Raw genomic sequence first — 15104 nt, 5'->3', positions numbered from 1 at the left:
CTGGCACAGAATAGGTGCTCGATGGTGCTATCTTCTGCTAGTAAATGTGTGGGTTTGTGTTAAGGGCTGGAAAGAGAGGGGCGAGGATAAATGGAAAGTAAGGAGCCTGTTTTCACTGATGGAAAGAGGATGAAATGAGGGTGAAGAAAAAGTATCAAAATAAACAGACCTTTCTTTTTCATTCTTTTCATAGTTGAATGCTGAGAGAGTGTCTGCACTCTTCCAGGCTCCACTCTAGGCCCTGAAGATTCAGCAGTGAATAAAATAGGCAAAAACTCAGCTCTCGTGGAACCTGCCTCCATTCTACTACAGAGACAGATCAAGTAGTAGAATAGATCAGATGCTAAGGAGAAGACTAATGCAGGGTAGAGGGTAAGAAGCATTTGTGAGGTGCAAGGTCATGTGCAGGGCCTTACAGGAAGTCAAAGAGGACACTGTGCAGACATTTGGGGGAAGAGCAAGTGGAAATGCCATGAGATGGGATGGGCAGGGACTCAGAGAGGGCCTTGGAGATCATTTTAAGTCTGGCTTTTTTTTTTTTTAAGTTTATTTCTGAGAGACACAGAGAGCAAGGGAGAGGCAGACACAGAGAGAGAATCCCAAGCAGACTCTGCACTGTCAGCCTAGAGCCCAACCCAGGGCTCAAACTCACAAACCCTGAGATCATGGCCCGAGCCGAAGTCAGACACTTAACTAACTGAGCCACCCAGGTGCCCCTTAAGTCTGGCTTTTATTCTGAGATTAGAATCCATGGAGATTTTTGAGAAAAACAATGACATGATGTGCATTCATATGGACAAGGGAAATTATGGCCTGAAACAAGGAGCAAAAACTATGATTTATAAGGAAGCACTTACGGTAAAACCTAATTTATATCAGTTTACATCTACTAATAAGATGATCAAGGTAGACGTTTACCTAGCATCTTCTCTAGAGAAGCAATCTAGGCAGGATCAGGGGTGTTTGTCAGATGTTTCCGTGGACTTGAAAGGCGGGAATACAGACAAGGGAGCCCAGGGCTCACAAACAGAACCCTGTGCCAGAAACCAGAATGTCACCACCCCGTGTTTTCACTAGGGTTACAGACATTACAAACTTGATGGTTTTTATGTTCTCCTTTCAGCATAATGTAGGAGATTTAATTCTCAAGTAGGAGAAGACCCAAGGCTCAGTTCAGCATGCAGTTGCCCATCTGTGGTCTCCACCCCAGATTCAGTCTGTGTGACTTGGTGGCCCTCCTCCTGTGTGGGTGTCCTAGGGTCCTCATGGCAGTGAACACCATTCTTTGTCTGGCTTCAATTACTGCTATGCCTCCAAACCCCACATGGCTTCTTCATTACACAGAAAGTCAACTTTAATGTATTTTAATATTTGTTGAATCCATTTGTCAATTTTCAGGCCAAAAGAAATATATTTTCAAGAGCTTTGGTAAAGTAAATATAAACTAAAGCACTACTTATCCATGAAGTTGAAAAATTACTTTCTTAGAAAGTAGTTTTTGTAAACCTTGGTGAGCAGAAACTTGGTTTGAATTTTTCTTTATAATTCCAAGTGGCAGGAGGTTTACATAAGAAGAAAGACTCTCATTTGTGAATGTAGTTTTTGGAACCACTGGCAACCAGAATTCTGAATTTCTGACAATGCATGATGATAACTTAGCACTTAGCACTGGGAAGCAAGAGATATCACTTCAAACTTGTATTAGCAGAGGAAAAAAAATCATTCTGAATGGCTGCCGATGTACACATTCATTTAGGAGAACATTGGTGACGTATTTATGTTCTGTGATGTATAGTGCATTTCAGAGACTTTGATAAAATGATAAAACTTTCCCATAGAATGCCATCTCAATTTCACTATAGCATTCCTACCTGTCTGACAGCCAGAGGGAGAGGGCCACACAAAAATGGGGCCGAGGAGCTGCCCCATACCCAAGCCACAGAAATAGAAGAGGTTAACTGTTCTAGGGGCACCTGGGTGGCTCAGTTGGTTAAGCATCTGACTCTTGATTTTGGCTCAGATCATGATCTCACAGTGAGTTGGAGCTCCACGTTGGGTTTTGCACTGACAAGGCAGAGCCTGCTTGAGATTCTGTCCCTCTGCCCCTTGCTTGCTCCCTCTCTCTCTCTCTCTCTGTGTCTCAAAAATAAATAAGTAAACATTGAAAAAAAAAAGAGGTTAACTATTCTATTTAATTTCTGATCATTCCTGTCCAGAGTCATATTTGTCTCTTTCAATTTCTTTTAAACTACATCCCACCAATATTGAAGTGAAATAGAATTCATAGATAGATGATAGATAGATGGATACTATTTAACTTTGTTTAGTTATCAATCACTGATACATGCTCTTTAGCTTTTAAACACATGACTTTGATGTTCTTTCCCCCCACATTAGTTTCTCACTTTGTTGTATTGTGGTCGGAGAAACTCATTTGTATGATATCAATTATTTGGCCTGGTAAAAACTATTCTTGGGGTGCCTGGTGGCTCAGTCAGTTGGGCATTCAACTTCGGCTCAGGTCATGATCTCACAGTTTGTGGGTTCGAGCCCCATGTTGGACTCTGCACTGACAGCTCAGAGCCTGCTTCAGATTCTGTGTCTCTCTCTCTCTGCCCCTCCCCTGCTTGCATGCTCTCTCTCTCTCTCTCTTTCTCAAAAATAAAACATTAAAAAATAAAAAAAACAACTATTCTTTTATTATTGGTTTGGGATTCTACCCATGCCTAATAGATCAAGTGTGTTAATCAAGTTGTTCAAATCTTTTACATTTCTTCTAATTTCTATCAGACAGATCTATAATTTCTGAGAAAAAAATCTCCTAATGTTATTGTAGACTTATCAATTTCTCCTTATAAATTTGTTATATTTTATATGGAATAATTTGAGGCTAGACTACTAGGTGAATATAGGTGAATAAAGTTCAGAATTTTTTATATCTCCCTGATGAATCAGTCTTTTTATCATTAATAGTCATCTTCAATTATAATAATGATTTTGCTAAAAATCAATTTTTTCTGGTATTCATATTGTTATGCCACTTTTATTTTGATTAGTTACTTCCTGACATAAGAGACTTAAGCTATCTCTTGATGATATTTTCACTATCATTATTTTTCCTTTGATAGAAAGCAAATATGATGTCCTTTTTCCCCCAGCTTTATCACTTCCCCCCTTTCTTCTAGTAAAGCCAACATTACATGAAATGACTCCAGAAAGCCTTGTGGTTCAGGCTGCCTTCTGCATCTGCCATTCTGTGCAGATATCATTCTCTGGCTTCTCTGTGCTGACATTCATTCATTCGCAATCAAATGACGACTAAGTGCTTCCAAAAGAGGTCTTGGGGGCTTCTTGCTAAAATGATAGTAAATTGGGGCACCTGGGTGGCTCAGTTGGTTAAGAGTCTGACTTAGGCTCAAGTTATGATCTCATGACTCATGAATTCAAGCTCCACATCAGGCTCTGTGCTGACAGCTGGAGCCTGGAGTCTGCTTTGGATTCTGTGTCTCCCTCTCTCTCTGCCCCTCCCCCCAACACTTCTCTTTCTCAAAAAAAAAAAAAATTTAAATTTTTTTTAAATGATAGTAAATCATCCTAGCAGAATGAATGAATGAATGAATGAATGAATGAAACTAACACCTTTTAAATCATTGGACCTAGCCTCACTGATTTGAAAGGGCCCATTACAATTTCCTAAGCATTGCAGAGACAGAGTTCAGATAATATTTGTATCCCTGTCACATTTCAAGTGAATAAAATTGCTTTATCTTGTATTCCGCCCCCCCCCCCCCCCCCATCCTATCTAGCTTAGAACAGCGAAACTTGACTTTGGAAACAGAAATGATGAGCCTCCATGATGAACTGGATCAAGAAAGGAAAAAGTTCACAATGATAGAAATCAAAATGCGAAATGCAGAGCGAGCAAAAGAAGATGCAGAGAAAAGAAACGACATGCTTCAGAAAGAAATGGAGCAGTTTTTTTCCACTTTTGGGGAGCTGACAGTGGAACCCAGGAGAACCGAGAGAGGAAACACGATATGGATCCAGTGAGCCCACTTTTTCCTGCTGTCTCCAATGGATCTGGGAAGGGCTCCGTGGTTCTGGTGGGAACATTCTACGGGATCAGGTGGCTGGTTCCTTGCTGTACAGTGCTCTAACCGGTGAAGGAATATCATTTACAGACATTACCCATCCATATCTGCAATGTGTACCAAAGTTCTATCATGCCCCATAATGCTACTGTCAAGTGTTACAACTGGATTTGTGTATAGAGAGTAGTTTTTAAAAAGTAAACTAAAAATGAGAAGCATATCTCAAGAATTATTTTATTGCAAGTCTTGTATTTAAAATGTTAAATCAATATGTCGTTGCAATTTAGCTTGCTTTCAAGCTTCACCCCTTGCACTTAACATAAGCTATTTTTGGCATTGTGTTCTCATCAGCTTATTTTATAGATCAATATTTTTATTTCCCCTCTTGCTGAGGAAATGAAGATGAGCATATATATAAATATATATAAATATATATCAGATGAGTTATTAAAATCAAAAGAATACTTTGTGGCTGTGCTGTTTGTGCCAATAGACCTCGCCATGACCAAAAAGAGAAATGTAATGGTTTTATAAAATACAATAGAATCACCAGAAACCTTTGATTTGCTCTTGAAATTCTTCCCTCGACACTGCTCAGTTTTCTTTCGAGGTATCCTGACACAGAAGATTTTGGATTTCGTAAAATAGTCCCCTTCTCAAGGCCTATTGTCTACCTGGCCAGTTCCGCAGATGCACGTCTCCTGTGCAGACTGCATTTTTAGGGGGGGGAATGGTACAAGCACTTAATGAGTCATGTCATGAATTACTCTGACTTTCTGGACTGAGTCTCTGTAACTGCTAGATGGTTTCCAAAAAAGCTCTTCCCACTGTTTGGAGATTGGGAAACAATGCTTGCTGCACTGTGCCACAGGAACACTTCTTGTCCACTCAGACTTTTCCTTCATCCTCCAGAAAGCACTTTGCAATGCAGGCAGTGTGATGGTGTGACCGTGACCCCTCAGTTAAGAGTATGTGCCGTATAGTGACACTTTTCTCTAGCTCAGGCCCACTGTTCTGTTGTCACCTGGGATTCTGTCCACAGGACTGCTGGCAGAGGCAGTGCCACAAGAGCAGGGTATGGAGTGGATAGACCCGAAGGAGAAAGAGACACATTTGGAAGAAGCAAACTATTTTGTTTCTAATTTTTACAATATTGTTCTTCCCTCTTGAAAACATATTTGTTCACAGGAATCTTAAGACGTGGATGCTTAAAGGTCCAGTTCAGACAAATTTATGAACATCAGTAATGGTGACCTTCTAGAGAAGCCCAGCGCTCTCTGGACCTAGAGTTTGGGGAGAACAACTCTTCACATTCCAATAAGGCAATGATTTTGAGAAGTCAGGCAAATAAATATCTCTCACACTAGAACAAAAAGTCACAAAAGGCATCATTGCAAATAAAGACTGCTTGAGTTTATAGGATTGAGTTGTTAGAAGGTTCTATGTCTGTATGTAACTTATTTTCAAATGGGGAGTAGTCTTTACACCGTCTATCCTTGTCACCATCCACCTTCCACCAACACACTTATGTGGGCCCTCGGTTTTAACCTCTCTCTGTATAATCATACCTTCTTTATCTTTAGTTTCCTGTTCTCCTTCCAATTCTTTATTTAACCAGATATTTCCACCTGCATGTTCTGTAAGAAAGTCAAATTCGCAATGTACAATGTTGATCTCAATCAGTCTCTCTATACACATTTCATCTCTTCCCGGTCCCTGTCCTAGTGAATGAAAACCTTGGACTCATCCAATGAGTCAAAAGATGCAATAGTAAAAATCAAAAGATCATGTAGTCAAATTGCCTGCATTCAAGTTTTCTATAATTTGCTAGCTGATACTGAGACTTCTAGGTGTTACTTTTTTCCATATAGACTGGGAATAATAAAGATACTCCTCTCATGGACTTATTATGTGGTTTCAAAGATGTAGATTGTTAAAGCTAAGCACAGCACCTCGTGGACAGAAAGGATGCCATGAATGTTAATTCTTACTGTTCTCTCTCCTCTTCTTCACCCTTAAATTCACTCACCAAGTACTATCTATTCCACTCATCCTTACCTTTTAAATCTACTCTCTTTGACCAGTTCCTCCTCATCTCTGGTGAAAGCATCTCCCCTTTTGCAGGCTGTCCCCTCTAGGCCACCCATCTGACTCTGTCATAGCTTTGCTACTATCATGTAAAGACTCTCACTTGCCCACAGGATACGCCCTTCACATGGTGCGTAAAGTTGTGACCTGCAGTTTTATTTTCCTTTCCTCCCACATCCCCAACCCCTGCCATGCCATTTCATGCCTCTGGAACTTTCTACCATCTTTTACCACATCCATCTGGACTACCTTCCTTCTACCTGGCACAATCTTTTTTCTTTTTTTTTTCTTTTTTTAGAGAGAGCCAAATCAAATGTCAGATCCCCTTCTAGGATCTCAACGCCAAATTATCTGACACTCCCACTTTGTGTATATCTCTTTCAGTATTGTCCATGTCTGATTATTATCTTCACCAAATAAGAAATGTTTTAGGAAGCAGCATGCTGGAATGAAAATAGCAGGAAATGGAGAGCCAAACAGACCTGGATATGCATCTCAACATTCCTTAGGCAAGACGCACAGCAATGACAAATTACTGAACCTTTCTGAGCCTCAGTGTTTTCATCTGTAAAGTGGAGATAACTTCTACAAAGTAGGGATGTTGTAGTACTTAAAAGTGATATGTAATGTGACTGTCCGAGTGCCTGCCACTTAGTTCTATTAATAGCTCTATTAATAAATGGAGCCTCCTAACCTAAGAGAGTAGAATTTTATCTTATTGTTCTTAAATCCCTCTGTCTCTACCCTTTATGCCATAGAGTACCAGCATAGAGAATTTTCTGGCCTTTGGCCTATGAGGGTGCTGTTATTAATTTTAATTATTGATCTCAGTGATGATGACCTTCAATCAATGGATACTATGAGTAGCTTGTCCATCTGAGTTTCCATTAGCTCTTCTATTCGGCTAAATGCCTAGAAAGAATTAAATGCAAATTGACATAAAAATGAATTGGAAATAAGTAGGTAGTCTAAAGAGTTCATTTGCTACATCCTGTATAGACTTCTTTAAAACTGTTTAGGTAACTATAATGATTCTTCAATTATGAGCTCAGGAGAAAGGATTTGCTTCCAAGTGTTGAGTCTACAATGTTGGCTTCACTAGCCAAACCATACGGCTGGGTGTCCTTCAGAGAACATTTAAAATAGAATTGTGTGTGATAGTAGGCCAAGTGAAGTCTATACTTTTTTATGTAGCTTCTATGTGTAATTTTACGATGAAATGACTAAAAACTTCAAGGGAAACTTAATAAGGTCACTCCTATTTATTTTGTTTCTTAAAAAGCTGTGCCTTCCTTTAAAAAATGAGGTCATTTCCAGGTAAGATACTTTAAATCATTGATATAATTATCTCACCTTGGAAACTGAGGATAATTTAAAGATGGTGCTGCTGGCCACAGACCTCGGTGTTTCTCACATTGGAGAGCTGCATCCTGCTTGGAGTCGCATCACAGAAAATGATACCTATGAGCTTTTGGAATCAGAGACCTGGATTCAAATCTCAGTTCTGCCACTTCGTAGCTATCAGAATTTAAGAAAAGTTACACGATGTTCACTAGCCTCGATTTGTTTTTCTGTAAAGTAGGATAATACCAGTGCCTCTTCCTCATTTTTTTGTTTGTTTTTTTGAGAAATGAAAAATGAAGTGACTCGCACAGTATATGTTGTAAATGCTCAACAAATGGCAGCTGTCAGCCCTCAGATTACTTCATTGAAAGGGTGTTCCAACTTCTAGAATATAGAGTTCTGGACTCAAGAATATGGCCAGCATGCTCGCCAGCAGAGGGTATAATGATGTCCTTGTCCCACGGACCCTAATTCTACATTTGCCCAGATAAACTGCCAGAGATTTGATGGCAAGGAAGAGGCAAGCCAAGTCATCCTTTCTACTTGAGATAGTACAATTACATCCATGATCTGAGAATACTGTCTAAAGAACTACCTGTAACTGTCCTGCATCAACTCTGTGTGGACGCTGAAGAAAACTTCAGTATCAAAAGTACTGGGCAAAATATAATGGAAATATAAGAATATGACCAGTAAACGTGTCTAGACTCACATCAGCAGCACTATTAGTGAATATTTATTGAACGTGTCTACATGCTACACCAGCATTAGACTAGGTGCCTGGGACACCTATTTATAAATAATTACCACAGAAGGTAATGTACTTATGTACATCAGGTCATAAAATGAGGCTGGGAAAGGCGCTGTAGAGCCATGACTATGATGTAATTCTTAAAGGGTAAGTAGGAAGTTATCAGACAGGATAGCAGTTTGGCCAGGGGCTTCCCCAGTCCACAGAAAAATATGTGCAGAAGTGCCTTCAGTGAAGACCTTAGGGAGCCTTTCCAGTGATTTAAAATGACCTACCAAGTGTTCCCCATCAGAGTGGCATTGTGCATAACAACTCACCCACACACCGCCAGGAGATCTGAAAACGCTTAGGACCCATGTGGCTTCCACTCTTTTATTCAAATGAAACGGCCAGACCTGGACACATTTTGCCTTGTTTGAACTCACAAACCACCGAAAGAGTGCTGGAATTGTGGCTCCCAATGGCCTGTTTCGTTATTCTCTTTATGGTCTTCTTAATTGCACAAGTGGGGAATGAGTTGACTGCCCGGCTTGAGGGCTCCTTGCTGCAAAGTGACATGAAAAACTAACAGCTCCCCAAGCAGCTGAAATCTACAGAACCTACTGTAGATCTTTGAGTAGAAAGTTTAGCAGGAGAAAAGTGTGTTTTTTAATGAGCCATTTGTGGCTCAGGTCCTGGCCTGAATGACACTCTATTTATGGACTATGTGTAGCTGCTACTTTTCTGGCCCCTGTAGGGCTAAGCCCAGGTAAGATCAGCCCATATTGGGAGAGTTACCTTTCTTAAGTGGAAAGTACGGATTTGTTCGAATAAGGAGTTAAATTGGCCCCCAGCATACTACCAGTTTTTGTAAAAGCACCATGCCCATCCCATCCCTCTCCTCCCCACACACCCATTCCCTGCCTCCTTGGGATTCATTAGAAGCAATTACTGCCACACTGAAGCAAGCCCTAGGGTTGTGCCAAGTTGCTCTCATCCTTGACCACCTATTGCCGAAATTGCCCAAACCCCATGTCATTTGCCTTCGATATTATGCTTAGCCTCATATTGTTCAGTATATCCCCTCATTTGCTTCAAACTCTGATTCCTTCCCTACTCCTCAAACTTTTCCATTATACATTCTAGAATCTTAAAACTGCCAACATCCTCCCCTAAATCTCCTTATCTGAAACATGGTTACCTCCTGAAGACACCACTTCTTGCAACCCTCCCAAGGATGGCTGTTTTCCCTTTCCACAACCTGCATGCCATCAACCTGAAGGAGAGTTAGGTCTTGCTTTGCTCTCTGATGCTACTTCCACACCTAATATCCTCCCACCTCCCTAATAACCTCTGTGGACTACATGTCACATGCCCGAATGTTTTAGCACCTATTCAACTGTTTCTGGTTGTTTTTTCCCCCGAAGCCACTACTTATATGCCACCCACCAATGTGGCCACTCAGCTCTTTTTCACTTCTGAAAATCTTTATCTCTCTCTCTGCCCCAAACATCCACCATCCATGTCCACAGTTTCCCTTTTACTGTGCCATTACCAGTAACTGCACCATCACCAAAACTTCCATGTTAAGCACTCACAGTCTCATCATCACCTATGCCCTTCCTAGATCACTCCTTTAACACCACCACTCCAACTCTTAAATACTCCCAAATCGTTGATCAGCCATTGACTTTGCTAGGTTTTCACTGGCTGTCATCTTCTCATACCATTGCTTCTTCCCTCCTTGAAGTTTTCCATGCTCATCTTCTGTGGTTCTGTGGTTCTGTGGTTCCTCATCATAATTCTCTTTTCCTCATTCTTAAATCCCTTCATGTCCTTTTCTACCATTGTACTCATCTGGGAAGGAAAAACACCTAACCCAACTCTGGCCAAATCCAATTCTTGCTTATTCCTAACCCGCACCTGAGAAACTAAATATGGTTGAAGAGCAATAGACCACCATGTTGACTTGCCTCACCTTATATGTATAATAAATATGGTTCACATGGCTCTCATCACTGCCTAGTAACTTAACTTCACTCTTCTCAAGGTCTGTTTCAGATTTCTCAAACCACCATAAGCTCTTCCCCTCCTCATTCTCAGCTAGTAACATTACTTATATAACCTTACAGATAACCTGTTTGTTTTTAATGTTTATTTATTTATTTTGAGAGAGGGGGGTGGGAAGGAGGGACAGAGAGAGGGGGACAGGAGGTACCGAGAGAGGGGGTGGGAGAGAATCCCAAGCAGGCTCCACACTCAGTGCAGAGCCCAATGCAGAACTCAATCTCACCATGCTGAGATCATGACCTGAGCCAAAATCAAAAGTCAGATACTTAACTGACTGAGCCACTCAACTATCTTCATGCAACCTATAGACACCCCCTTACCTCTTGCTACAATGACTGGGCCACCTGCTCCAACCAAGCCAACTTCTCCTCTCATATGCATCCCTCCGGGCTTTTCAAGCACATCACTCCTTCAAATAAATACTCTTTCTCTCATTTGCTCTTTATATATTAGTCTCATCAACATATACCCATGCTATAAAAACTTCTTTGAAAAATTCTCTCATCCCATGTTTATGCCTAATTTCTGCATAATTCTTCTGCTTCACTTTCTAGAAAAAAAGTATTGAATTTTCTCTACCTATTTATAATTCCTCACTTTCCACGTTCTCTTAAACCCACTGGAGTCAGGTTTTCTTAATACTGTTGAGAACATGCTCTAGTAAAGGTCAGCAATGACCTCACAAAATCAAGTCCACTTGTGAATCTTCAGCCCCCATCTCATTCAGACACTCAGTAGCATTGCCCCAGTTTGTTCTTCCCTCATTTTTTAAACACCTTTATTTAACTTCCAGGATAACACTTTCCTGGTTTTTACATTCCTTAGGATACACAACTGTTTATTGACTTCTGTATGTTGGAGCAAGAGATGCCCTCATCCTTGGACTTCTTTACGCTCAGTTTCTTGGTGGTCAATACAGTTTTGTGGCTTTAAATAATATGTAAAAGCTGATTATGCTCAGATTAAAAAAAAAATAATGTTTATTTATTTTTGAGAGAGAGAGAGAGAGTAAGCAGGGGAGGGGCAGAGAGAGAGGGAGACACAGAATCTGAAGCAGGGTCCAGGCTCTGAGCTGTCAGCACAGAGCCCAACACGGGGTTTGAACTCATGAACCATGAGATCATGACCTGAGCTGAAGCCGGACACTTAGCCAACTGAGTCACCCAGGCACCCTTGATTATGCTCAGATTTATGTTTCAGCTGAACCTCTTCCCTTACTTTAGCCTTGTAGATACTCCTGCTACTTCACTAGGATAGCTAATAAATATCTCCAACTGACATTTCCAAAACAAGTTATGATTTTCTTACCAGATATGCTCCTAACTTATTATCTACCATTTCAGTCAACCACATCATAATTTACTTCATGATTTAGATTTTTAAAAAGTCTGCCTTTTTAAAAAAATCCTGACCCATTTCTTTCATATCACATATCAGCCTATCAGCAAATTTTGTCAATTCTGCCTTCATGATATATCCTTAGTTATTTCCTGAATCAACCCCTTCTCTGTCCCTCCCTTCTCTAGTCCAAGGCCCATCATGTCTTTTTTGTACCTACAAAAGCCTCTTTGTTTCCATTCTTATCTTTCTTCTCAAACTCCTCTCCCTACTCAGCAGCCAGAGAGATCCTTTAAAAAAAAGAAAATTTAAATTATATCATTTCCCTGCTCAAATCTATCCATCAATTACCTATATTTAGAATAAAGCCCCAAGATCTTGCCATGCTCTGACCCCTGCCTACCTCTTCAGTTTCACTTATGACCACACCTTCTTTTGTACATTCTGCTTCATGCATAAGCCTTTTTGTCATCCCTTATACACATAAACAAGCTTTTATTCCAAGGCCTTTGCACTTGTTTTTGTGTCAGATACTAATATGCCTCACACTCCCACCTTCTTTGGGTCTCTGCTCAAATATCACCTTTTTGGAGAGGCCTTCCTTGACCATCTCATCTAAATAGCATCTTTTACCATGTATTATCCTTTTATTTAAAAATATTTATTTATTTTTAAGAGAGAGAGTGAGCAAGCATGAGTGGGGGAGGGGCAAAGAGAGAGGGACACAGAGAATCCCAAGCAGGCTCTGCACTGTCAGCCTAGAGCCCAACACGGGGCTCAAACTGTGTGATCATGACTGTGAGATCATGACTTGAGCCAAAATCAAGAGATGCTCAACTGACTGAGTCACCCAGGTGCCCCATCATACCTTATCCTTTTAACCTTCTTCGGTTTCTTAATGCTTTCTACTACCTTATCCCCCCATTAGCATGTAGACTACATGAAGGCAGGAAGGTTGCTCAAATGCAGCACAACTGTGTGTGCCAAGAGCATTCTTTGGGAGACTGAAGTGCTCAATCAATATCTGTGACACAAATCAGTGAGTGAACGTTCAGAGCTCAATGTTAAATTTCTGGTTTAGATATTCAGGGATGTTCTGAGTTGGAATTTTTAATAGGAAATTGTGACTAACTTCTCTCATAAGTCATTTTAGGGCTCCAGTCATTATCCACTGACTGAACAAATCTCAGAGATTTGGCTTCATATGATACTATGGCTGCAGAGAGACTCCAGTATCTGTTGTGATGTCATTTGCTGATTTGGAGATTTGGGGGCCAGAAATGAGCTTCAAGCTCAGCCTCCTAGATTACTTGCCCTTAGAAGAAACTGTATCAAAATAAACCTCATGTGATGCAGAAAAAAACATCATGCTGCTTTTTGGTTTTGTTTGTTCATTTTTTAGCTTCTGAAACTTTTATCTAATTTTTCAAGATACCAACATCATAAGTCATAGATAAGGTCTCAGGATGTCATCACATTTCTCCCTTTTTCCAGAGACTGACATTTGTTTAAAACACCAAAAGATAGCAGTCTGCCTTTCAATTAAAGGAACAAAAGTGCAGATATACATATTTGCTCACTGAGCACAGGTATACTTGTATTTTTATCTCCATGTATTTTTCAAAAATGTGTTGTAAAAATGGTTTCATCTCCCGTAATGTCATGGAAAGTATCCAAAATTCTCTTTTGCTGATTTATTTAGACACAATGATGACATTGAAAGATTTCTTGTTTCATTGCTTTAAGGGATTGAGACAAATGGGCTCATTCAAGTCATACCACTAATTTCAACACATTGCTGTTTTAAAAGAAAGTAAACAAATGAGATAAAAATAGTTTGCTTTGATCACTGATTTTTACATTGAAAGATGTATTTACTCTGAAATTGTGAGGATAAAGACTATGCCGTATTTGTCTCCTACCTAGGACACATAGATGTGCCATAAGTGTTTTTGGAGTGTGAATGAAGGTACTACTCGAAACTTTAGCTCCGAAATTAAAATAGATATTCAGAGCTGTTTTCTTAGAGCTTAACTGGCACCAAATCCAAGTGTGCAATATATTAATATTAAGGAAGAAGCAATAGCTTTTGAAAGCCTTACTTTTATAAAAGAAATACTTCAATATTTCTAGTTCCCTTAGTCCATCTAAAATGTTATTTGGGTCAGGGGCACCTGGGTGGCTCAGTTGGTTGAGCGCCTGACTTTGGCTCAGGTCATGATCTCTGAGTTCATGAGTTCAAGCCCCGTGTCAGGCTCTGTGCTGACAGTTCAGAGCCTGGAGCCTGCTTGGATTCTGTGTCTCCCTCTCTCTCTCCCCCTACCCCGCTCATGTTCTGTTTTTCTCTCTCTCTCTGTCTCTCAAAAATGAATAAACGTTAAAAAATTTTTTAATATTATTTGGGTCATAAAAATTGATTTTGTGCATAATCGTTCATAGAAATATTTTCACCAATGTGTGGAGAAGAACCAATTATGTGTGAGACACTTTTCTAGGCAAAGTATGGAACATTTTTAAGATGAGTGACATTTTGCACCTGCTTTTGAGTTGAAAACAGTCTAACTGCTGGGTAAACAGAAAGATTTCAGACAAAATCCAGGGAAGGTCAGTGACAAGGAGGTGAAGTCACCCACTCCATGGAGTGATAGTTGATCCTTTGAAATTACATTTCAGACTTATTTTATGTTGGCTTTTACACCAGAATAAGCATGACTTTTAAGCAAGAAATATGTGACATAAAAAGGGTGGGAAGTCCCAAACGGGCATTTGAATCTTGTTTGTGTATATGTCATCACGTTTTATGTGTTTGAGAAGTGTCCATTTCCACAGCTTGATTTCAGTAACTAACACAGAACACACTTCTGTAAAAGGTTGAGCAGATGGAATTCAGTCTGGAGCTGAAATAACTTGTCCCGTGCAGTGGTCCCCGACATAATGTGAACTGAGATAGTGGGATTTTCATTGTGCTTCACTAATTGTGAATGTCTTCCAGGCATGCCTTTCAAACCCTTGGGGGAAAGGCATGCTGCAGGTATGAATCACCATCCTGATGAACTAGTAATATTGAAAACCACTACCTTGTGTAAAACCCAGCGCAGTTATTGAGCAAACAGAACCATCTTTCTAGGTCATTACATAAATAGCTTCAAAACAGATGATTTTCAAGAGTCCTTTCTTCTCGATGCAAAGCAGGTCAAATTACCCAAATATTTGGTAACTTTTTATGGTACCTAGTATGCACCAATAACTTCTTCTGACCCTTTGTCTCCATGAGCAATCTACTGGAATGCAATTTCCCTCCTTAATATTGCAGGGATTTTCTGGTACCTATACGTCACCATTTTAAAACTTACTTTTATATTAAGAGGGTAAAGATTTGTGGTTTAAAAATGAAATAGAAGCTATGCCAGAGGTGCAAAAGGCATTTGGCATGTGTTTTCCTT

General features: G+C 40.0%; 1 protein-coding gene across 8 annotated transcripts in view; it reads left to right on the top strand.

The window, feature by feature from the left end:
- ARHGAP24 (Rho GTPase activating protein 24) overlaps positions 1-4654 on the top strand; it is a 666840-nt gene extending 662186 nt beyond the window's left edge. For all 8 annotated transcript variants that reach the window (XM_086704652.1, XM_086704650.1, XM_086704651.1 and 5 more), the window contains one exon: positions 3807-4654. In XM_086704652.1, the coding sequence (XP_086560778.1) occupies positions 3807-4050 (244 nt within the window). In that variant the 3' untranslated portion in view covers positions 4051-4654. The remainder of the gene's footprint in view (positions 1-3806) is intronic.
- The last annotated feature ends 10450 nt before the right edge of the window (positions 4655-15104 follow it).

Source organism: Puma concolor, chromosome B1 (genome assembly GCF_028749965.1).
Source record: "Puma concolor isolate L17-30 chromosome B1, mPumCon1.1.hap2, whole genome shotgun sequence".
NCBI lineage: Eukaryota > Metazoa > Chordata > Mammalia > Carnivora > Felidae > Puma > Puma concolor.
The sequence above is the reverse complement of the archived record's forward strand: the minus strand, read 5'-3'. Positions and strand labels throughout refer to the sequence as shown.